The sequence below is a fragment of the Oncorhynchus mykiss genome, chromosome 19 (genome assembly GCF_013265735.2).
Source record: "Oncorhynchus mykiss isolate Arlee chromosome 19, USDA_OmykA_1.1, whole genome shotgun sequence".
In the NCBI taxonomy this organism is placed as follows: domain Eukaryota; kingdom Metazoa; phylum Chordata; class Actinopteri; order Salmoniformes; family Salmonidae; genus Oncorhynchus; species Oncorhynchus mykiss.
Window position 1 is genome coordinate 42189536 of NC_048583.1, and position 25078 is coordinate 42214613.

Genomic DNA, 25078 nt, shown 5'->3' on the forward strand with positions numbered 1-25078 from the left:
TATCTTATTTACAGAAGTATTTACAGCCCTGAGGCAATACTTTGTAGAAGCATATTTGGAAGTGATTACAGCTGTGAGTCTTTCTGGGTAAGTCTCTAAGAGCTTTCCACACCCATTATTCTTCTCAAAATTCTTCAAGTTCTGTCAAATTGGTTATTGATCATTGCTTGACAACCATTTTCATGTCTTGTCATAGATTTCCAAGTAGATTTTAGTGAAAACTGTAACTCGACCACTCAGGAACTGTCTTCTTGGTAATCAAGTGCAGTGTAGATTTGGCCTTGTGTTTAGGTCATTGTCCTGCTGAAAGGTGAATTCATCTCCCAGTGTCTGGTGAAAAGCAGACTGATTCAGGTTTTCCTCTAGGATTCTCCTGTGCTTTGCTCAATTCCATTTACTTTTTATCCTGGAAAACTCCCCAGTCCTTAACAATTGCAAGCATACCCATAACATGATGCAGCCACCACTTGAAAATATGGAGCGTGGTAGTCAGTTGTGTGTTGCATTGGATTTGCCCCAAACATAACACGTTGTATTCAGGACAAAAAGTGAATTGCTTTGACACATGCTTTTGCAGTATAACTTTAGTGCCCTGTTGCAAACAGGATGCATGTTTTGGAATATTTATATTATTTTAACTCTGTCAATTAGATTAGTATTGTGGAGTAACTAAAACGTTTTTGATCCTTCCTCAGTTTTCTCCTATCACGGCCATTAAACTTTGTAACGGTTTTAAAGTCACTATTGGCCTCATGATGAAATCCCTAAGCTGTTTCCTTCCTCTCTGACAACTGAGTTAGGAAGGACATCTGTATCTTTATAGTGGCTGGGTGTATTGATACACCATCCAAAGTCTAATGAATAACTTCATTATCACAGGGATATTCACCCATCTACCTTCTTTTCGAGCAATTGGAAAGCCTCCCTGGTCTTTGTGGTTGAATCTGTGTTTGAAATTCAGTGCTCGACAGAGGGAACTTACAGATAATTGTATGTGTGAGGTACAGATATTAGGTAGTCTTTAAAAAAATAATGTTAAACACTATTATTGCACAAAGAGTGAGACCATGCAACTTATTTTGTGACTTGTTTAAGCACACTTTTACTCCTGAACTTATTTAGGTTTGCCATAACAAAGGGGTTGAATACTTATTGACTCAAGACATTTCAGCTTTTCATTTTCAATTCATTTGTAAATTTAAAAAACAAAAAAAACATAATTCCACTTTGACATTATGGAGTATTGTGTGTAGGCTCGTGACAAAAACATCTAAATGTAATTATAATCAGGGTGCAACACGAAATGTGGGAAAAAAACACTTTCTAAAGGAACTGTATTTCCCAACCCATTCCTGTACATAATTCTATATAAGAAGTAAAATGTAAATACTATACTGATACACCTCTGAGTAAATTCAATAAATACATATAAGATTGAGCCAAACTGGCCCATTCCATATTTATATTCACAGAATACAGTCCGTGTAGCAGGTTCAAGGTTGAGCTTACGTGGTCTAGGCTAGTGTTTCCCAACTCCGGTCCTTCAGTGCCCCCAACAGCACATATTTTTGTTGTAGCCTCGGATAAAAACAACTGATACAATTTGGCAAGTGCTAGATGATTAGATGTGCTTGTCCGGGGTCACAACAAAAATATGTACTGTGGGGGTATTGGAGGACCAAAGTTGAGAAACACTGGTCTAGGGGCATGTGACGGGCAAAACTGGGCGTGGCAAGGAATTCAAGAAAGTAAATAACACTTTCCAACTTTCTGCTCACCAAACTCAGCAGTAAATGTTCTATTTTCACTCCCCAGTAGTTCCTGGGGAAAGTGACAGAACTGTGATAGTTTCTCTCAGTGAGAGTTACACATCCTGTTCTCCTGATTTTGGACTTCCTGGTCTGTAAGTCAGCACCAGAGTCATCTCGCCACGCTTCCCAGATGGGACATGTAGAAACGTGTGAGAATGGGGGTTGGTGATGGGACGGGGCAGTGGAGGATCATGGGATCATGCCATAGGGATTGAGACTGTGCCATTGGCTCGGCTGCGGCTGCGCGTGTGGATGCTGGACTCGGTCAGCTCCTCGCCATGCTCCTCAGACTTCTTGTCTGCGAAGGCGGCGAGGAAGCGCAGAGTGACGGAGTCCCACTCCTCAGGAAGCAGCAGCAGCAGGAAGCCCAGGCAGATGATGCAGGTGGCAGCCAGACGCACCACACTGAAGATAACCTCATGTTTCAACACATCTACCGCTACGAATGGGAGGGAGAGGGGGGAGAGGGGAGAGGGGGGGGGGGGAGAGGGAGGAAAGGAGGGGAAGGAGGTAGGGGGTACAGAGAGAGAGATGTTTTGATTAATTAAGTAGAAGTGAGGTATAAGAAGAGAGAGCGAGAAGAAGATGTTCTGATTAATTACATAAAGTAACAAACCACAGGACACAGGTGGGAGGACAAACTGAACTGCAGGGGGAGATAAAAGTAGCTAACAATGCGGCTTACAATCAGCACAAGATTGCAAACGTTTCCTCTCTGCTCTATTGGCCTACAGTCTTAGAAAACAATGTGCTATCTAGAACCAAACAGGGTTCTTCAGCTGTCCCTGTAGGATCAGTTGTAGATAGAACTCTTTTGGGTTCCATGTAGAACCCTTTCCACAGAGGGTTCTAAATGGAACCCAAAATAGTTCTACCTGAAACCAAAAAGGGTTCTACCTGGAACAAAAAAGGGTTCTCCTATGGGGACAGCCACAGAAACCTTTTTTCTAAGAGTGTAGACCCCTGCCCCGCATAGCTGTCGTAACCCACTGACCTTCATACAGGCCTCTGTGGTTGAGGAAAATAACTAGTCTGCAGGCATTTATTGTTGCCTTAGAAACCTAATCCACCTTAGTGAGGGATAGTTGCTGCGTCTGTGTGAAGGCACATTGATGATTGGGTTTCCGAGGTGAGAGAGTCAGACTTGCTGTGTAATCTGTTTGCTGTGGGGGCCTAAAGTGCTGACCTCTGGATACAATACCTCTGCATGCACTAGAATAAATAGGCCTAAACACAGATTTCAGAGATGATACAGACATTGAACATTTCCACATTATAAAGATGAAGAAAAGAGCCAGTCTGTTTATTAACAAAAGTCAATGTCAGTTTAAACTTTACTTCACCCACACACGGATGCACGTACACACGCACACACACACACACAGACACATACCTGCATTGCCGGGCACACTGAGCAGTGTCCCTATAGAGATGAGGATGGGGTAGGTAAGCACCACACCAACATTAACCAGGATATTGAACACTGGAAGAGAAATGAGAATGTTAACCAAAATATCTTTCCTGTACGCGTGTGTGTGTCCCATAGTTGTGTCCACTCACCAAGCCAGAGCCCAGCCAGGCCACACAGGTATCCCCAGGGCAGTGAGGACAGAGAGCCCCAGTGCTCCACTTTGGTGAAGTAGAGGATGAGGGGGATGAAGGAGATGAAGATGAGATTGAAGACACCCATGGTGGAGAGGAAGTGAGCCACCTCACCCAGGCTGGCACTGCCCAGGAACATCTTAAACAGCACCTGCAGCAGAGGAAACAATGTCCAGGTATGTTATACTGATGGCACTTTTTGTAAAACTAATTGAGAATACTAAGTATTTCAGTAAACAGACACATGCTTATTAAACAAACCTTGTAGAGAGCCGATGTGGAGGCAGAGCCCACAGCCAAGGCCACACCTATGATGGAGTCCCCATGGAAACCATCTGCGTATGCCATCATGACAATGCCTGTGATGGCCATTATGGCTGCCACAATCTGCAGGTAGGGATGAGGGAAGTAAACCAATCAACCTTAATACTTGTGCCTACTGTCCCACTCCCCTGTATGATTTGTTAGATAGCTGTGTGACCAAGCCCAAGGAAGTAATAGTAGTGGTAGAGTACTGACCCGTACACCCATGAAGCGGTCCTTCAGGACGATCCATGACAGCAGGAAGACGAAGGCCTTGTGGCAGCAGTAGAGGGCTGAGACGTCAGTGGCAGTCAGCTTCCTCAGGGCCAGCAGGTACAGGTAGTTAGTCAGGGTCCACAGGATGGAGAAGGGGGCTGTCCTCTTCAGGAACAGCTTGAGTGTCATCCCATCTTCCCCGAAAAGCCTGCTGCATTCTCTGACGAATAGAATTACAGAAAGGAAATGAGGGATAAAGGAATGGGAGAGGCTATTTACTTCTCAAAATTGTTGTTTTTGGTAAGAGCACTTATCAAAGGAATTAGTTCTAGGTCTATTCCCATGAGGAAATGTAAGAGTGGGAATCCAAAAACTTTGGATGGAAGTCAAAACTGTTCGGGTAAATTTGATCATTTTTGTTTGTTTTTCCGGCTGAGAGGCAACGCTTCATTGAAATATGCAGACATCACCATTACTACAATGGCCATTTCTCCTGGTTGCGGTCAATATTCCCATTCACACGCCTGAGTGCCAATGGTAATTAGAGGAGGGATGTGTCATATAAACAGCGTCTCACTGAGCACTGGGGGAGATTAAAGCCACTGAATACTGAACAAACAGCATCGTACAAATCTGATAACTACTGTAGCTCCGGTAAACACTTCCGGGTGTCACCACTGATTCAATACACTCCATATAGTCTATGGAGCATATGGCTTCTCAAAGAGAAATACATGTATTATCCCTTCCCCACTGTCATAAGAAATCACCTGAATTTCTGTATAGGCGTTTGCTTGTCCCGGGTGGTGACCACATGGCCTCCGTAGTAGAGAGGGAAGAGGAGGATGTTCCAGTTGGTGCTGAACCAGGAGACGAAGAAGGGGCAGGAGAAGGACTTGAAGGTGAGCTGGACCAGCTGAGTGGTGCCCACCCAGGAGGAGGACACACATAGGACCAATAGGAGGCCCCCCAGCACCTTCAGCACTGTGTTAGCACACGTCTGGTACGATGTCCCCTCTCCACTGGCCTCGCTGCCTGGGGTGTCTGCACGAGACTCAGAACCCTCCTCTCCTGTGGGGGGAAAGCACATGCTGTTGAACTATGTAGGGAATAGGGTTACACCTATGGGCGTAGGTGTGTCTGAAGAGTAAACACTTCAGCACCACGGACAGTGGAACTGGCTTCAGTACAACGGACAGTGGAACTGGCTTCAGCACCAACAACAGTTGAATGGCTTTAGAACCATGGACAGTTTGTGGTTGTTGATGACAGTACACAACTAGTACATGTGTACCACTTGAGTAGCCATTGGCATGAGAGATTAATGACATGCAATTGTGTAATTCAGCAGTGGCTGACCCTCTTTCCATCAACAGACAATCAATTTGAATGTTCAGTTTTCACAATAAAACACTTCAGAATACAGGTGATGTGGGATAGTTTTCACAAATACATTTAAAGTGGATTGTTCCATTGTTCTCAATGGGTTCCATGCTCCATTCTTTGACACTATCCTGGCTGCCTCGCTGAGGTAAGTAAGCAAGAATTGATCATTCATCCTTAGTGAGCAGTAAATCCCCCAGATTGAATAACCTTAGCATAGTGGTTGCTGGTTGCCGATGTCAGAAATAGCACCATGAAGTCACGTGGATACAGTCCTAACATAGTCATGTAGTCATATGCGTACAGAAACCTGATGCCCCAAAACAACTATCCACAATATGTATGTGTCAGCCCAATCACGTGACATCCATCCACCTCTCTAAAGAAACTACAGGATTACAAGAGGTCTGACTATTGAGGAATGAGACTTTTCAAAAACACCTTTACAGCACTGAGCAAGATCTTCCACTAGGACTTTCCCTTGTGGACATAGCAGGGCAACTACGGCAGACTGCTGACATCTTTACAACCGCAAGAAAACATTGTTAAAAGGTTAGCAGACTGGCCTTTTTGTTTTTGCTTGCGACTGTAAAGAGAATAGATTAGCAAAGCTCTGAGTGTGCATTTATGTGTTCAGTGGCTTCAGTGCAAACTGAGTGGTTTTTGGACTGGTGCAGTGTGCGCAGGGAGACTGGGAGCAGGGAGAACCCTAAATCTAACTGTGAGCACACACATCACACCCACTACAACAGACAACCAGGAATTGAGAACAGAAATGTAAGGAATTATATTGAATGCATTAATGGATTGTGGGACTGAATGCCTTATGGGTCATTGCTTACTTGCTGTAGTGTGTGTGTGTGTGTCACTGAGATGATGTGAGGGTGTTTCCGGAGAGAGCTAAGATCCGTTATATAACCCTCCAGAGCATGATCAATTTACACCAGGGCAGGAATAAAATATGACATGTGCTGGGTGTTTGCTGCTCGCTTTCAGCTTGCTGGTTCAGCACTATGGGCTCAGCCCAGCCATTTCCACCATGGCTATAGACATTACATTACAATAGAGCAGGAAGCAGCAGCCTCTCTCGCTCTCTGAGGAGGAGCATTATCAGTGCTCAAAGCAATATGAGTACAATCAGTGCCTCAAAGTTATCCAATAAACCCCCTAACGTGCACCACTAGGCATCGACCCCCTGCTCCCAGAGAGAAAACAAACTGTTGGTTCAGAGCAGTCTCCCCCCCCCCAAAAAAAAAAAATCTAATCAAAACTATAAAAGTGGCACTAAGATTCATACCTTGACTCTTCCCCCTAGGTTCTCTAAAACAGAAAGCAGAGTGTAATGGAATATGTATGAGATGGAACTCTTTCAAATCCATTTGATTGAAAGAGAACAAGGGTAACATTAATTGCTGGCTTAAAATGTCATAGATGCTTAAGAGTGTGTGTGCTGGGTTCTGTAAAACTTGAACGCCTTAGAAGTAAGAGAAAAGACTTCAGCAGCACATCCAGAATGATAATATCCTTGATACCCAAGACACTTCATGCTCTCTGACCCAAACTTATAATAATGCTGCTATTCAGTACCCACGCTAAGGTGTTGGCAGAAACTTCATGATGACAAACCTAACAGTAACAGCATTGAAAAGCATTCATACACCTACAGTTCCTACATTATATTAGGTGAGCATTGCATCTCTCCGAAAAGTGCCTTTCCATAGGAAGGAAAAGATAATGCTGGCCAAACACACATTATGAAGACAGACAGTGCATGAGAATCAGTTCCACAAATTATGAAGACAGACAGTGCATGAGAATCAGTTCCACACATTATGAAGACAGACAGTGCATGATAATCAGTTCCACACATTATGAAGACAGACAGTGCATGATAATCAGTTCCACACAATATGAAGACAGACAGTGCATGATAATCAGTTCCACACAATATGAAGACAGACAGTGCATGATAATCAGTTCCACACATTATGAAGACAGACAGTGCATGATAATCAGTTCCACACATTATGAAGACAGACAATGCATGATAATCAGTTCCACACAATATGAAGACAGACAGTGCATGAAAATCAGTTCCAGTCTATGTTGTTTGACTTATTTATTTAAAAGGATTTTGATAGGGAAACTGTATCTCTGTCACACTGAGGTTACTGTGACAACTTTCACTGGCATTTGGAACTCTGGCAATTTGGCTTGGGAACAAGGCGTACAGTGCAGAGTTTTATATTGGATGCAAATGTCATCTCCAATACATCCATGAAATGAAAAACTTTAAAAAAAAACTTTATAAAAATCAATTAGTATGCCTTAAAACTAAAGATTGATGACGTGTTTTATCGCACTTTGTCCCAGATGGGGACAGACAGATAGACCTTAAGTGGAGAAAGGGAGACAATCAAGATTTGCATGGTTTAAAAGCAGAAGTAACATCATAGGATGTAGATATTGTACGCTAAGCTGCATTTTCTTGTCCTCTTCCCATTGACCATTCAAAGACCATGCCCATACTGACAGGACATAATTCACTGTACAGTACTGTCGTGGGTGCTGGGTGCAGAGAGTGACAAATTGTAGGCTTGTTAGCATCCTGTTTCCCCAGGCAAAAGCACCACGCTCTGATCCATTGCCAGGATGTGGATATTAAAACAAAACTATCATTCCACATTCCACCTCATTAATACTGAATTATTCGCTACATTTGAGCTCCTGTAACAGACTGCAACATTTCCTGCTGATGGTGCTATAAAACGTTAGACTACAATACAGTATGGCACAGCAAATAATAGCATAACAAAAACTAAGGTATCTCAAACACTGTAGTTCGGACATCTGAGAGCGTCATATGGCTGAGGTCTTGCAAAGGACAGGAATATCTCTACGCACTGCTGCTTAGTAGGCCTTTACCTAGTAGCTACCTATATACAGCTGTACTGTATTAAGCCCCAAGCTATGATTTGAGATGACTCATAAGAAAAGGTGTGAAATACAAACTCCCATTAAGAGAAGATATACAGGATATGCTGACAACGTGACGCAGTGCCCCTGCGTGGACCTCACATTCCAATCCATGACAGAGGAAGGGTGGTGGAGACAGTGATGGACAAACCAGTGCTGAATATAATACATGACTAGTAGTTCACATTAATGTTCCTATATGGCCTGCAGGGGTATACAGAGGTCAGGCAATGCATCTAGTCCATACCAGGTGAGAATAAAATGCATGGTTTAATTGAGGATTAATATTAAGAGTATATTTAGTTCATCTCTGCAAAATAGATAGAAAGACAATGGATATGGACCTTAAAGCCTTAGAGACGGGACGGTGTATGGCTGTGGAGAGAACTGTACCATTTAAAGGACTTGGTACCCATGTCCCTCTCAAAACTAAACACATGCAAGACAAGTAAGTAAGAAGGAACAGATGTGAGAACAGCCAAACCATCAGCCTGTTTGGGCATGGAAACATCAGCAGTAAGGCACCAAGTACAACTTGAACACAACTAAACATATGCTGTGATCTAAGAGTCCCTGTCGATACATTCTGTATCCCCTCTCAAAGAACGGGGAAGAGCAAAGGCATGAATGTTTCTCATAGTTATGTAATACAGTCATTCAAGTGAAAGTATTTAAATAATCATAACAGTTGATTTGTAATATAAGCATTCATCTGATTGTGTATGATCTTGAATAATCACAAGATAATGAAGAACATTTTAGTCTACTTGATAACTATATTTTCAAGCCCTTGTGACATTTCATAGACTTAATGAGGAGCCTAGTATACACTATTCTGTAGAGGGCACATAATGTGCTCTTTACATAATCATAGAAAGCCCAGAGCATAAAATTATACTAAGACTGGACACATCCAAATTTGTTTTAGCTACCTTAACTATCTCCCCCCCCCCTTTCTCTTTCTTTCTCAACCTCATATTCTGCCCTTTGGGGTTGATTTTAATGAACAATGTAATGACCACATTACACCAAAGCCTATACACAGACATTAATATGGGAAAACAGCAAACCTGCCATAGCTGTTTAGCCATAAGCATTAACAATGCACAAAGATCTGGTAATCTCTCCACTCATATCCCTGCTCTTATAGAAGAGTTTCCAATGCTGCCCATCTTAGACACACAGATACGCACACATACGCAAAACACACAAACGTACACACACGTCCCAGACATGGCGCTTAGGGCCAGACTCCCCCGTCCCCTACCCCCAGTCTGGAGTCTTTACCTTCGGAGATGGGGCAGGTGAGGACCTGGGAGCTGTAGGAGCTGAGAGGAGCCACTCTGGCCGAGTGCTTCTTCATCCTCCACTAGAGGCAGAGCCAACAGTCCCTCCCTGGGATGTGTGTGTGTCTGTCTGCCTGCCTGGACTGCTGCTACACTCAGCAGCTCCTCCTGCAATCCCTCTGCATTCCCAGGCTCCTGGCTCCTCCACAGACGGCTCTCTATCAGTCTCTTCTATCTAAATGTCTATTGATGTTTATATCTCCTTATTTATTTATTTCTCCCTCGTTCTCAATCAGTTGAGCTAACCCCCTCACTGTCTCTTACTCAGATGCTGTCTCTCTTTCTCTCTGGACAGTGCTGGAGCTCAGTAGAAGTGCTGTGGAGTGGAGACTACTGTTGCACTGTCATGCACTGTCTCCAAGGGAGACTGAGATTCAAGTGTGTGGCACCGCGCAATCACTCCCTTCATCGCTTTCCTTTCGTTCTCCCTCCTCCTCCCTTGCATTCCCCTCCTCTTCGTTTGATCCGCAAATCAGCTGCTTTGTTTGGAAGGTAACCAAGCAGCCCCAGCTAATTATGCTGTGTTAGCTGCTGTCCCCTCGCGCTCTCTCTCCTCTGCTGGCACTTCTCCCCTACTTCACTACTCATTCAGTCTTATATTATTTATAGTGGTCCTGTCCTGTTGCCTGTGCCATTGCAACACAAATGAATTGAACTGAGACAGGGAAGGGACTTACCTAAGTCCCACACCACCCCTAACTACCCATTACACCTCACGACATGGAGTCCTAATGCAGTAGGAGCTCATAGAGTCTGGATGAGAAAGAGAATCAAGCCTGTCTGCACATGCTCTCTCCAACACCCACACATCCAGCCCACTTCATGGTGCTCTGTCATGCCAGCAGAAAGGGGGCTGGAGAGAGCATGGACCAGACACATCAAATGTAGAGTTGACGTCGGAAGTTTACATACACCTTAGCCAAATACATTTAAACTCAGTTTTTCACAATTCCTGACATTTAATCCTAGTAAAAATTCCCTGTCTTATAGGTCAGTTAGGATCATCACTATATTTTAAGAATGTGAAATGTCAGAATAATAGTAGAGAGAATGATTTATTTCAGCTTTTATTTCTTTCATCACATTCCCAGTGGGTCAGAAGTTTACATGCACTCAATTAGTATTTAGTAGCATTGCCTTTAAATTGTTTAACTTGGGCCAAATGTTTTGGGTAGCCTTCCACAAGCGTCCCACAATAAGTTGGGTGAATTTTGGCCCATTCCTCCTGACAGAGCTGGTGTAACTGAGTCAGCTATGTAGGCCTCCTTGCTCGCACACGCTTTTTCAGTTCTGCCCACATATTTTCAAAAGGATGGAGGTCAGGGCTTTGTGATGACCACTCCAATACCTTGACTTTGTTGTCCTTAAGCCATTTTGCCACAACTTTGGAAGTAAGCTTGGGGTCATTGTCCATTTGGAAGACCCATTTGAGACCAAGCTTTAACTTCCTGACTGATGTCTTGAGATGTTGTGTCAATATATCCACATAATTTTCCTTCCTCATGAAGCCATCTATTTTGTGAAGTGCACCAGCCCCTCCTGCAGCAAAGCACCCCCACAACATGATGCTGCCACCCCCGCGCTTCACGGTTGGGATGGTGTTCTTCAGCTTGCAAGCATCTCCCTTTTTCCTCCAAACATAACGATGATCATTATGGCCAAACAGTTATATTTTTGTTTCATCAGACCAGTGGAATTTCTCCAAAAGGTACGATCTTTGTCCCCATGTGCAGTTTCAAACCGTAGTCTGGCTTTTTTATGGCGGTTTTGGAGCAGTGGCTTCTCCCTTGCTGAGCGGCCTTTCAGGTTATGTCGATATAGGACTTGTTTTACTGTGGATATAGATACTTTTGTACCTGTTTTCTCCATCATCTTCACAAGGTCCTTTGCGGTTATTCTTGGATTGATTTGCACTTTTCACACCAAAATACATGAATCTCTAGGAGCCTGAACGCATCTCCTTCCTGAGCGGTATGACGGCTGTGTGGTCCCATAGTGTTTATACTTGCGTACTATTGGTTGTAGAGATGAGCGTGCTCCCTTCAGGCGATTGGAAATTGCTCCCAAGGATGAACAAGACTTGTGGAGGTCTAGAATTGTTTTTCTGAGGTCTTGGCTGATTTCTTTTGATTTTCCCATGATGTCAGCAAAGAGGCCCCAGCAGAGGGGTGAGCTCAGGGCATAACCAGCTAGCACATTGTGTCCCTTGGGAACATAAGTTTTAGGTTTTTATTATGCATGCATAGATGTTCATTTTGTCTATTCAAACAGACCCCATTTCAAAAGAAACAAGCACTCATTAAGATCAGGTGTGGCCAATTAGTGGGTGCTGCCAACACATCTGAACACACTTAACAAGATAGAGGATAGAGAGAGTTTTCCCGAAAACGGAACGTACATGTTTTCTGAACATGTACATCACATTTAACGTGACTTTAAATAGAACCATGTGGAAACCTGTAGGACACTTTATCCTTGAAGTACTGAAATTCCCACAGAAGAAAGCTGTTTCTTAACATTCTCTGAACTATTTGAGAACATTCCCAATGTCAAACCAGTTAGGTAATGTTCCTAGAACATTACTAAAATTGAAAGCAAATGTAACCATGTTTGAACTGTTAGGCGTAATACAAAGAAAATAACGCTTTTTTGTCAAGTTCCTTAAATGTGCTGAAAATGCTCCAAAGCCAAGCAACTATGAAGCACCATTCTCAGAAAGTTGTGGGAAGGTTGTATGCAAAATAACCATAGGACAACCACGCTCTCACCAAACTCTAAGAAACATAGGATTCTCAGAACATTATGTGCTAGCTGGCCCATGGGAGTGTGGTCAAGAGTTCTCATCTCACAGTGCCCTCGCTCCCGGTCATCCTGCCTCTGTCTGCGGTTTTCACAATCAAAGGTTCTAATGGGCCTCGGCATCCTGTCAGCCTATACATCAATAGCATACAACAGCATCAATGCGGTGAGACACAGAGCAGAGGTCCAGCTCCCTGTAATATAATCTTAGTATATCCCCCACCCTGCTTACTCTCACACCAGAAAAATTAATCTCAGGCAAGCCGGGCCAGGGAACATAGCCGTGGGAAGTAAGGGTGCTGAGGGAGATGCAGCACCCCTTGATAAATATATACGTACATCTTTTTTTTTTCTCTCACAAAAGAAGCGCACTGGGCCTTTATTACTCCTGTATGAGTGGACCTAAATACAACAAATTCTATCAGCACCCCCCGCAAGGGAGTGACAGCAGTATTTCACCAGAGATATGAACAACAGTACAGTGAACCTGGGCTGCAGCACCGTCCTATTGGGTAGCCCTGATTACAGTTAACAGGAAACCAGCTGTCACTGCCTTTTTGCAATCATGTGTACTCCAACCTCTCTCTGTCACTATATCGATGTCACTCAGACCCCCCCCCCCCCCGCCCCCCTTCCCACTCTCCTGTCTCTCCTCTCCAATTCTCAGTCAGAATCCTGGCAAAGCTACAGAGCATGGCAGATCACAGTGCTTCACTGTTACTCAAATTCTGAAAATGAGTGGGGCAGGGCAAGGCAGTGGAGACTGTCTGGAGAGCTGGCTCTGGCTGCACCTTGTGCTTGTATGGTTCCCTTCCCTGAGGCAGGGGCTAGGAGGGGGGGAGGGGGCACTAAACTTAAAAATAGCCCTGCCTAACCACAGTGGAGACAGGAGCTAGACAGGGAGGGAGAAGAAAGGCAGCTAGTCAGCACATTTGGCCCAAGGATGCTAATCACTGAGAGCTTAGGGGATTGAAATAGGGCACGGATATTGACATAGAGCACAGATATTGACAGAGCATGGATAATGACATATGGCACCGATATTGACATAGGGCACAGATAATGACATAGAGCATGGATGTTGTATGGAGACCAAACTCAGGTACATCTAGATCATGAAAGGCTGAAAAGGTTATTATCCCCCTATCCCTCATTCCTAGTGCTGGGATGGGATGCCCATAAGGACTGGGACAAGCCCTCTCACTCTATGTCCCAATGACACACTTCACTGCCGACCTTCACCGACCTTCACTGCCGACCACACTTCACTGCCGACACTCCACCTCACTGCCGACCAACCATATCCCCCTAGCCTCTCATCACAACCCCAGAGACCCCTGACCAGAGTTTACCATAGACAACACAATGCTTGTGTCGCATCTTGGACCAGGGCACAGATTCTAAAATAAACCATGCACTCGTCCATAGCAACGGTGGTGCTCCGGTGTGCTCTGGCCTGAAACACTGACGCAGTCGCCTCATTCAGGCCCTTTGTCATTCAGATTAGCCCGTGTTCCTCTGCCACCGTACAGCCCTTTGCCTTTATGCATCTCTCTGTTAATCAGTACGTCTCAGAGATGAGCAGGAACAGGGAAAAAAGACAGAGAGGTGAGAGAGGACAGACAGGAGAGAGAGGACAGAGAGACACTGAAATAATGTATTAGAGTAGGCGGTAGTGAAATAGATTTCTGACTAACCCATATTATTATTACAAAGGATACATTTTGCATCTATATTTTTCTTAAGCATATTGAATTATTCCAGGGCTATACAACATGGTGTGAAGTTGTGAAGTTAAGATGAATGATTAAAACCATTGCCCATGGTTATAATCGAAGATGACTCTAGTTTTAAGAGGGAGACATCTAGTGGGCATTAGGGAGAGTGGCAGAGTAGGAGCATCAGTTGAGAACATTACCAACATTTTTGTGTATGATGTTAGTGTCTACTGTGTATAAATATAACTCTGGTCATCTAGAGCAACATATGCCATACATATACCCATGTTATGTGCATTCAGTGGTTACTCTAGGGTCACTGAGGCTGTGCAAGTCACTCTGCATGAGAACCATTGACATAGAACCATTTACCTCATTTCTACCAGCATGTTAAATGTGCAACCAGAGGGGGGAAAAACAACTCTAGACCAGCTTTAGTCCACACAGAGACACATACAAAGCTCTCCCTCGCCCTCCATTTGGGAAATCTGATCATAATTATATCCTCCTGATTACTGCTTACAAGCAAAAATTAAAGCAGGAAGCACCAGTGACTCGGTCTATAAAAAAGTGGTCAGATGAAGCAGATGCTAAACTACAGGACTGTTTTGCTAGCACAGACTGGAATATGTTCCGGGATTCTTCCGATGGCATTGAGGAGTACACCACATCAGTCATTGGCTTCATTAATAAGTGCATCAATGACATAGTCCCCACAGTGACAGTATGTACAGACCCCAACCAGAAGCCATCGATTACAGGCAACATCCACACTTAGCTAAAGGGTAGAGCTGCCACCTTCCCGGAAGCTTATAAGAAATCCCGCTGTGCCCTCTGATAAACCATCAAACAGGCAAAGCGTCAATACAGGACTAAGATTGAATCGTACTATACCAGCTCCGACGCTCGTCTTATGTGGCAGGGCTTGCAAACTATGACAGACTACAAAGGGAAGCACACCCGAGAGCTTCCCAGTGACACGAGCCTACCAGACAAGCTAAATTACTTGTATTCTCGCTTCGATGCAAGTAACATTGAAACATGCGCACGAGAGCATCAATTGTTCCGGACGACTGTGTGATCACGCTCTCCGCAGCCGATGTGAGTAAGATCTTTAAACAGGTCAGCATTCACAAGGCCGCAGGGCCAGACGGATTACCAGGACATGTACTCTGAGCATGAGCTGACCAACTGGCAAGTGTATTCACTGACATTTTCAACCTGTCCCTGACAGTCTGTAATACCAACATGTTTCAAGCAGACCACCATAGTCCCCGTGCCCAAGAACACTAAGGTAACCTGCCTAAATGGCTACCGACCCGTAGCACTCACGTCTGTAGCCATGATGTGCTTTGAAAGGCTGGTCATGGCTCACAACAACACCATTATCCCAGAAACCCTAGACCCACTCCAATTTGCATACCGCCCCAACTGATCCACAGATGATGCAATCTCTATTGCACTCCACACTGCTCTTTCCCACCTGGACAAAAGGAACACCTATGTGAGAATGCTATTCATTGACTACAGCTCAGTCACCTCCTGTACTCCCTGTTCACTCATGACTGCATGGCCAGGCATCATTAAGTTTGCTGATGACACAACAGTGGTAGGCCTGATCACCGACAACGATGAGACAGCCTATAGGGAGGGGGTCAGAGACCTGGCCGTGTGGTGCCAGGACAACAACTTCTACCTCAACGTGATCAAGAGAAAGGAGATTAGTGTGGACTACAGAAAAAGGAGGACCGAGCACGCCCCCATTCTCATCGACGGGGCTGTAGTGGAGCAGGTTGGGAGCTTCAAGTTCCTTGGTGTCTACATCACCAACAAACTAACATGGTCCAAGCACACCAACACAGTCATGAAGAGGGCACAACAAAACCTATTCCCCCTCAGGACACTGAAAAGATTTGGCATGGGTCCTCAGATCCCCCAAAAGTTCTACAGCTGTACCATCGAGAACATTCTGACTGGTTGCATCACTGCCTGGTACGGCAACTGCTTGGCCTCCGACCGCAAGGCACTACAGAGCGTAGTGAGTACGGCCCAGTACATCACTGGGGTCAAGCTTCCTGCCATCCAGGACCTCTATACCAGGTGGTGTCAGAGGAAGGCCCTAAAAATGGTCAAAAAGACTCTAGCCACCCCAGTCATAGACTGTTGTCTCTGCTACCACATGGCAAGCGGTATTGGAGAGCAAAGTCTAGGTCCAAAGGCTTCTAAACAGCTTCTACCCCCAAGTCATAAGACTCCAGAACATCTAATCAAATTGCTACCGAGACTATTTGCAATCCCCCCCCCCCCCCCCCCCCCCTCCCCATTTTACGCTGCTGCTATTCTCTGTTTATCATCTATGCATAGTCACTTTAACTGTACCTACATGTACATATTACCTCAATGACCTCGACTAACCAGTGGTCAGAGACCTGGTCACATTGACTCTGTACTGGTACCTGTATATAGCCTCGCTACTGTTATTTTACTGCTGCTTTTTAATTATTTATTACTTTTATTTCTTATTTTTTACCTATCTATTTTTTTACTTAACATGTATATTTCTTAAAACTGCATTGTTGGTTAAGGGCTTGTAAGTAAGCATTTCACAAGTAAGCATGTTACAAATAAAATGTGATTTGACTAGATTTTTTATATAATGGATTTCCGCATAGGGGTGATTTAAGGAGCTATCCATGTTGTCTTATACATGCTGGTAGTAATTAGGCTTAGTAGACCTCTAGTCACGGCTCCCCTTTTTCCTGTTATCATTCCTTTGGAGGACAGAAGAAGACGTCATACTGAGGTTTAGATAGCCTAATAGACCACAAGAGGGCACTAGGAGGCCAATGATGTACAGTGCCTTGCGAAAGTATTCGGCCCCCTTGAACTTTGCGACCTTTTGCCACATTTCAGGCTTCAAACATAAAGATATAAAACTGTATTTTTTTGTGAAGAATCAACAACAAGTGGGACACAATCATGAAGTGGAACGACATTTATTGGATATTTCAAACTTTTTTAACAAATCAAAAACTGAAAAATTGTCCGTGCAAAATTATTCAGCCCCTTTACTTTCAGTGCAGCAAACTCTCTCCAGAAGTTCAGTGAGGATCTCTGAATGATCCAATGTTGACCTAAATGACCAAAGATGATAAATACAATCCAACTGTGTGTAATCAAGTCTCCGTATAAATGCACCTGCACTGTGATAGTCTCAGAGGTCCGTTAAAAGCGCAGAGAGCATCATGAAGAACAAGGAACACACCAGGCAGGTCCGAGATGCTGTTGTGAAGAAGTTTAAAGCCGGATTTGGATGCAAAAAGATTTCCCAAGCTTTAAACATCCCAAGGAGCACTGTGCAAGCGATAATATTGAAATGGAAGGAGTATCAGACCACTGCAAATCTACCAAGACCTGGACGTCCCTCTAAACTTTCAGCTCATACAAGGAGAAGACTGATCAGAGATGCAGCCAAGAGGCCCATGATCACTCTGGATGAACTGCAGAGATCTACAGTTGAGGTGGGAGACTCTGTCCATAGGACAACAATCAGTCGTATATTGCACAAATCTGGCCTTTATGGAAGAGTGGCAAGAAGAAAGACATTTCTTAAAGATATCCATAAAAAGTGTCGGTTAAAGTTTGCCACAAGCAACCTGGGAGACGCACCAAACATGTGGAAGAAGGTGCTCTGGTCAGATGAAACCAAAATTGAACTTTTTGGCAACAATGCAAAACGTTATGTTTGGCGTAAAAGCAACACAGCTCATCACCCTGAACACACCATACCCACTGTCAAACATGGTGGTGGCAGCATCATGGTTTGGGCCTGCTTTTCTTCAGCAGGGACAGGGAAGATGGTTAAAATTGATGGGAAGATAGATGGAGCCAAATACAGGACCATTCTGGAAGAAAACCTGATGGAGTCTGCAAAAGACCTGAGACTGGGACAGAGATTTGTCTTCCAACAAGACAATGATCCAAAACATAAAGCAAAATCTACAATGGAATGGTTCAAAAATAAACATATCCAGGTGTTAGAATGGCCAAGTCAAAGTCCAGACCTGAATCCAATCGAGAATCTGTGGAAAGAACTGAAAACTGCTGTTCACAAATGCTCTCCATCCAACCTCACTGAGCTCGAGCTGTTTTACAAGGAGGAATGGGAAAAAAATTCAGTCTCTCGATGTGCAAAACTGATAGAGACATACCCCAAGCAACTTACAGCTGTAATCGCAGCAAAAGGTGGCGCTACAAAGTATTAACTTAAGGGGGCTGAATAATTTTGCACGGCCAATTTTTCAGTTTTTGATTTGTTAAAAAAGTTTGAAATATCCAATAAATGTCGTTCCACTTCATGATTGTATCCCACTTGTTGTTGATTCTTCACAAAAACATACAGTTGTATATCTTTATATTTGAAGCCTGAAATGTGGCAAAAGGTCGCAAAGTTCAAGGGGGCCGAATACTTTCGCAAGGCACTGTATATAAACCCTGGATCGCTATGTATTGGCCAATGATGTATATAAACCCTGGATCGCTATGTATTGGCCAATGATGTATATAAACCCTGGATCGCTATGTATTGGCCAATGATGTATATAAACCCTGGATCGCTATGTATTGGCCAATGATGTATATAAATCCTGGATCGCTATGTATTGGCCAATGATGTATATAAACCCTGGATCGCTATGTATTGGCCAATGATGTATATAAACCCTGGATCGCTCTGTATTGGCCAATGATGTATATAAATCCTGGATCGCTATGTATTGGCCAATGATGTATATAAACCCTGGATCGCTATGTATTGGCCAATGATGTATATAAACCCTGGATCGCTATGTATTGGCCAATGAGTGGCTTTGACGCCACCGGTCAGCCTATAGTTTCACTCCTCAGAAGAAGCAGTCCTCCATAGGAATTAATGTAAGGCTACAGTATTTCAATTAAATGGGACAAAATGACATGTATTTAAATATTTTGCCCTCAGAACAGCCTCAATTCGTTGAGAGCATGGACTCTACAAGGTGTTGAAAGCGTTCCACAGGGATTCCAATGCTTCCCACAGTTGTGTCAAGTTTGCTGGATGTCCTTTGGGTGGTGGACCATTCTTGATACACATGGGAAACTGTTGAGAGTTAAAAACCCAGCAGTGTTGCAGTTCTTAACACAAACCGGTGAGCCTGGCACCTACTACCATACCCCGTTCAAAGGCACTTAAATGTGTTGTCTTCCCCATTCACCCTTTGAATGGCACACATACACAATCCATTTCTCAATTGTCTCAAGGCTTAAAAATGATTCTTTAACCTGTCTCCTCCCCTTCATTTATATTGGTTGAAGTGGATTTAACAAGGGACATCAATAAGGGATCATAGCTTTCCCCTGGATTCCCCTGGTCAGTCTATGTCATGGAAAGAGCAGTGTTTATAATGTTTTGTACACTCAGGTGTATATACACATCTCTCTCTGTTGGAGGGACTGGCTGTACTGAACAGGTACTATGCTGCTGTTTGGAGTGAGCTAAGGAACAGGCTGGCCAGCGGTGATAAGGGCAACACATGGTAACCACCACCTAACCACAGTCAACCCATTAGTGGAGTAGAGATCTAGTCTTAACAGATGGGTTGCAGATGCACATTCAAGGTGGTAAATAGCTGTGCATTTCTAACCATCAGTTGAATATTCCGTGCCATACTGTTGCTAAAGTCTCAACAACACTGAGAATGAGATCAAACTCACTTTAAAGAATATTCAGTGTATGCCGAGTTACCTTTAATTACCTACCCTAAGCACCTAGATACTTGTGTGATGTTAATTTGCCTCTCCTGTTTGTGTGTTTGCTACTTTGGCAAAAAAAGTCCTTAACCTATTTTGAATAAATATTTCCCCCATTACTTTGTACAGGTTTTTACCCATTCTCAAGAGAGCTACGGGCTAACTGTGCTCTCTATGGTGGTTCAAGAGAAAGCCCACATCCAATTAGACACTAGTTAAAAATAGCACGCCGAAAGAGTGAGGCTTCAGTGGGAAAGTGATTGCAGACATAGGCCTACATGTCTGAGTGAAATCTTAAATGATTCAATTAAAACATGAATGTGATTGTCTGTGTGTCTGGGGAGACTTTTAGAGCCATAGGTATCATAGTGTGCCTTGTCATACTAGTTTCCAAGGAGAGTTCTTATTCTAATGTCAATGTTAATGTGAGCTGCCTGCCTGGCTCGGTGCTGAGTGGCGTTGCCAGGGCCTGTCATTTCACTTCCTCTCGCCTCTGCCAGTCTGCCCAGTGGTGTGCCAGCCCATCCAGTTCCTCTGGACCACTGAACAGGACATCTCAGCACTTCACAGGCACGATACTATACACCACAAATTATAATAAATGAAACTAATGTTTGTTCAAGGGACACTGAAGTTGCAACTTGGCTGAGCAGGGCCTATGAGGAGTCCCCAGAATTGTTCCGAGGACTGGTGCTGGGGTAAGAGACGGGGAGATATATTTTGTACAATTTCAAAGCAACACTCAAGTCAGTTTTGCCATTTCAAAGTTATTTTATCACTTAATGTGAGCACAACATTTACATTTTTTGTCACATCACTACCTAACAAGTTATCACAAACACTGTGTGAACTTTATTCAAGACCCTCTCTGAAAATGTAGTCCATGATCCTCCTTGGAGGCATATTTTAACTCACTGCAGATGGCAAAAATAGCAAAACGCCAACAGAAAATGGCAAAAAATAGAATTACCCAATGGCGTTGGCAAGATCAAACTAATGTTCTAGATCTGTGCTATTTTTGCTTCAACCCAACAGCAGTCTTCTTTTAAATGATATGCAACATTTCAAGAGACATTTAATTCTAATTTCAAAATCTAAACAAAAACCAACTCACAAATAAGTGTCAGGCAATCCTCAGACATCAACTTCATAGTGTGGAAATATATATAAAACATGGGAAAATCTAATTTTTTGACTGCATTGAGCCTTTAACACTATGAAAGAAAATAATATAAATTCAGACATTCTCTTGCTCTGCTGAAAGTGATTTCCCCTTTTGCCTGGAAACCTGATTCATGATGCACTAGAACATTTCTGTATAATCACTTTGTGACATCTGCTGATGTAAAAATTTGATTGAATTTGGTTGATGCAGTAAAGCCTGGTGAAGACTTGTTATTCACCCAGAGTGATAATGTGTGTGACTGACTTCCATTGTTCTTTAGGTCTGAGTAACTTTGCAAGTAAATCATTTTTAGATGAGCTTTTATATAAAAGCTTGGAAATGCTACGAAGCTTGTCCGTGACAAGTCAAATTCAATTCAGTCAGGATATTTCAGTTCAGCTAGGGTATTTCTGAGTATGAATCACAACAGGCTCATGGACACTGAATCAGTGATATTTTTCTCTGATGTCTTCAACAACAGTATAAGTCTTCCTTACATTGGCCCCACATACTGTATAGTAAAATGAACGGCACAATTATAGCCTACAGGATTTCTGACCAGTATAGCATCTTACAGAATACTGGCCTTGATCTCATTAGATTTAGTTTTGTAATGAAATACATAATTTTCACTATAAACCGGTCAAATGCTCTGCTATGTTTCTTCTATACAGTACATTTTGATTTGATTTTGATTTGATAGTTATTGCTTAAATAGAGTTCCCTGTGAACAACCCGTATAATCAATCTCATTTCATCTCAACCCATGATTTCACCACAGCAATCATACATTTATTGCAAATCAAAATAAATCCAATCAATGGTAGCCCAGGCAGATCGCATTGCAGCTTCTTCTAGCACTGAGGTGGCAAGCAGCCCAATGATTATTATATCCAATGTATGCTGCAATGCATGTACAATGCACAGTGGTGGGATTTATTTTTGATCATTGTGTTTCTGTCATTTCACAGACAGTAAAATATAAAGTCCTGCAGAATCAGAGTAATAGAAGCATGGGAGGGAGAGTTGCATGTGAGAAGGGTATCTGTCTACTGTAAAATATTGATTATTTTAATAGCTGCAAAACTATTAACATGACCAGCAACAAACAATTCAATATGCATCTAACAGAGTGTATGTTGTCTCCTCTTCATGATCATAAAAACACTACAGTTCAAATGATTTACAGTCATGGTAAGAGGAACAATGGTTTGCATATATGTCATTTGCATAGATGTCATGTCACATTATGGTATTGCATCTGTCTGTCTGACTGCCTGCTTGTCTGTCTGTGCCTGTCTGTCTGTGCCTGTCTGTCTGTGCCTGTCTGTCTGTGCCTGTCTGTCTGTCTGTGCCTGTCTGTCTGTCTGTGCCTGTCTGTCTGTGCCTGTCAGTCTGGATGTCTACTGCTGTTCATTGTTTGTGTCTCAGACCAAAAGTCAATAAGGATGTGAAGAGGAACCTATTACTTCGTCTCCATAGCAGCAGCTGTTTCAGGCACATGTCACCTTAGAATGTGGTTCCATTATGGCTCATTCCACAAACAAATTGAATTGTAGGCTATACAGCACCAATTCCTCTAGCTCTCAGGTATAGAATATAATTTTTTTTAAATTAAAAAGCCCTCTTCTGACATTACACAATAATCAGTGATTGACAGAATTTGTTGAAAAAACCCAGTAGATATCAGTCGAATAAACAATAGAAAATCACATGCCCCAACAATCACTATATTTTGTGAGTGAATATCATGTTTAAGCCTATTCCTGCAACACCGTATAAATGGTTAACATTCATTTCATATGGGAAAGCAAAGCTCCCCCCTCTGTAATATGCTGGTCACATACAATATAGGCTACTACCCGTGCCATTGTCTCTACCTGGATGACGAGGTGCAATAGTGTGAAATTGACAAAGGCCTTCAGTTTTACGCTTACGTTTAGTTGACTTCTACTTTATTAGTTGACTTATTTGACTGTTTTCTATTTTCAAGACTTACTTCTGTGACTGGAGTAGCCCGGATAATAGCCGTAATAACCAGTGATCCGCAAAATTCTATCCTCAATGTCTTGCACACCGTTGGCGGTCACTTTAGAGGTGGCGTCCGTGTCCCCATAGAGAAGGTGGGTTTCACCCGCTTTGCCTGATAGGTGCGCGTTCAAAGGTTCCAGCCGAAAGCAGGGCTGGTCTCCTCCACCTTCAGCACCCTCGGTACTGATCATCATAAATCCAAACGCGCAGTCAGAAGGGAATGTTTCGTGTGTTCCGCGCTCACCATGCGAAATATAGTATCAAAGGCATCAACTAACAGCTATGGAAGGGCATTCACATTGCACCACACTGTTCGCAAGGCGCGGAGGTTATTGAATTTGGGGAGCGTGACAGACATCGTATACCAGGGGGCGTGTCACTATCGCATCTAAATTCAGTTTTAGTAGTCTCGGGCCCAATTACTAATGGACCTAAACCTTAAACTTGGGGCCTATGCACGTGTGGAGATCTGAGAGGGTATGACAGGTGCAATCAGGGGTGTCATGCACCTATTATTTTAGAGGGGGCACGAAGTACATGAGGATGGAGGGGAAACAGCTTTTTCCTGCAATCAAGAGTCATATAATCATAATGCCTAATTCTATGTAAAAAAAAATAATATTTTTTTCTGCATCTAAGCATACCTCTTTACCTGTTCAATTGTCATTAGAATTAATGATGCACAATGATTCTTTAAAGGGCAGTGCAGTCAAAAACATGATTTTCTTTTATGTATACTTCCACACTATGAGGTTGGAATAATATTGTGAAAATGATAATGCACTATTACTGTAAGAGCTGTTTGAAAAGACTGCCTGAAATTTCAGCTTGTTTGGCTGGGTGAGGTTTTTGTGGGGGGTGGGGGGGGGGGGGGGGTACTCTTTGCCTGGTCCAGTCATTGTGCCACCTCCGCAAAATACCTATTTTTATAAATAATTATAGTCAAAAGGTGGCTTTAAAAAATAAGTTAAGTAATTAATTTAACATTCGAAAATGTAATTTTAAAAAAATGATATATTTAATATACAGTATAAATATATATTTATTGAATTACCCCCCAAAATATGAGGGGGCACGTACCCCCTATGGTATGAAACCTCTGGGTCCAATCGATATGGTAATAGCTCCACCTTGCCCTTTGATAGGCTTTGTGTAAGTTTCACCATATTGGTTATAGCAATCAAATCCTTTCAGATCTCCGCATAGGGCCGGACCCAGAACGGGGTCAATACGGACCACAGGTCTTTCTTTTGTTGAATTGGGGGAGCTAGGTCAGACTTCGACCACTGGTATCATATTAACACAAATAATACATGGCAACATGTGTAGAATTGCAGGAAATTAGCTTTAAAACAGAAACATTTCATCTCAGCTAAAAAGAGGGATGTGTAAAGTTTGGGATCGCATGGACTGAGAGCTGGGCGTTTATTACAGCTTCTCAAATAATGCTTAAGTACCCCTGGCATAGGGTATAGTGGTTGATTTGGGATTGGCCCTTAGTATCACTTTTACAATCGAAAGACAGTAGCCGGAAGTTTATTATGCCCTAGTTTGATCAAGGACCTCAGCCACCCGAACCACGGCCTATTCACCCCGCTATCATCCTGAAGGTGAGGTGAGGACAGGTATATTAAAGCTAGGACCGAGAGACTGAAAAACAGCTTCTATCTCAAGGCCATCAGACTGTTAAATAGCCACCACTAGCCGGCATCCACCCAGTACCCCGCCCTAAACTTTAGTCACTTTCACTAGCTGGTTACCACCCGGTTTCTCAACCCTGCACCTAAGAGGCTTCTGCCCTATATATATAGACATCGAACACTTGTCACGTCAACAGTGAAGAGGCGACACCGGGATGCTGGCCTTCTATGCAGAGTTGCAAAGAAAAAGCCATATCTCTGACTGGCCAATAAAAATAAAAGATTAAGGTGGGCAAAAGAACAC

The 25078-nt window shown here is 43.2% G+C and overlaps 1 protein-coding gene across 2 annotated transcripts; it reads right to left on the reverse strand.

The window, feature by feature from the left end:
- Positions 1-735: 735 nt before the first annotated feature.
- LOC110497894 (solute carrier family 35 member F4) lies at positions 736-23484 on the reverse strand. Of its 2 annotated transcripts, none has more exons than XM_021574345.2 (7): positions 23103-23484; positions 4703-5003; positions 3933-4152; positions 3675-3800; positions 3372-3564; positions 3205-3294; positions 736-2250 (listed from the first exon to the last, which is right to left on the reverse strand). In XM_021574345.2, the coding sequence occupies exons 1-7, from the start codon at positions 23326-23328 to the stop codon at positions 2009-2011; spliced, it is 1398 nt and encodes a 465-aa protein (XP_021430020.2). In that variant the 5' UTR covers positions 23329-23484; the 3' UTR covers positions 736-2008. The 2 variants fall into 2 exon arrangements, with proteins under 2 accessions (XP_021430020.2, XP_021430021.2); XM_021574346.2 differs by lacking the exon at positions 23103-23484 and adding an exon at positions 9579-10099.
- Positions 23485-25078: the final 1594 nt, after the last annotated feature.

What these genes read in the sequence shown, in the direction of transcription:
- LOC110497894 (XM_021574345.2), bottom strand. Translation starts at nt 23,328, where the DNA reads ATGATGATCAGTACCGAGGGTGCTGAAGGTGGAGGAGACCAGCCCTGC. An exon ending in ACCGCTTCATGGGTGTACGG is followed by an intron (nt 3,801 to 3,932) that starts GTCAGTACTCTA and finishes CCCTACCTGCAG; the next exon opens with ATTGTGGCAGCCATAATGGC. An exon ending in CCTGGCTGGGCTCTGGCTTG is followed by an intron (nt 3,295 to 3,371) that starts GTGAGTGGACAC and finishes TTTCTCTTCCAG; the next exon opens with TGTTCAATATCCTGGTTAAT.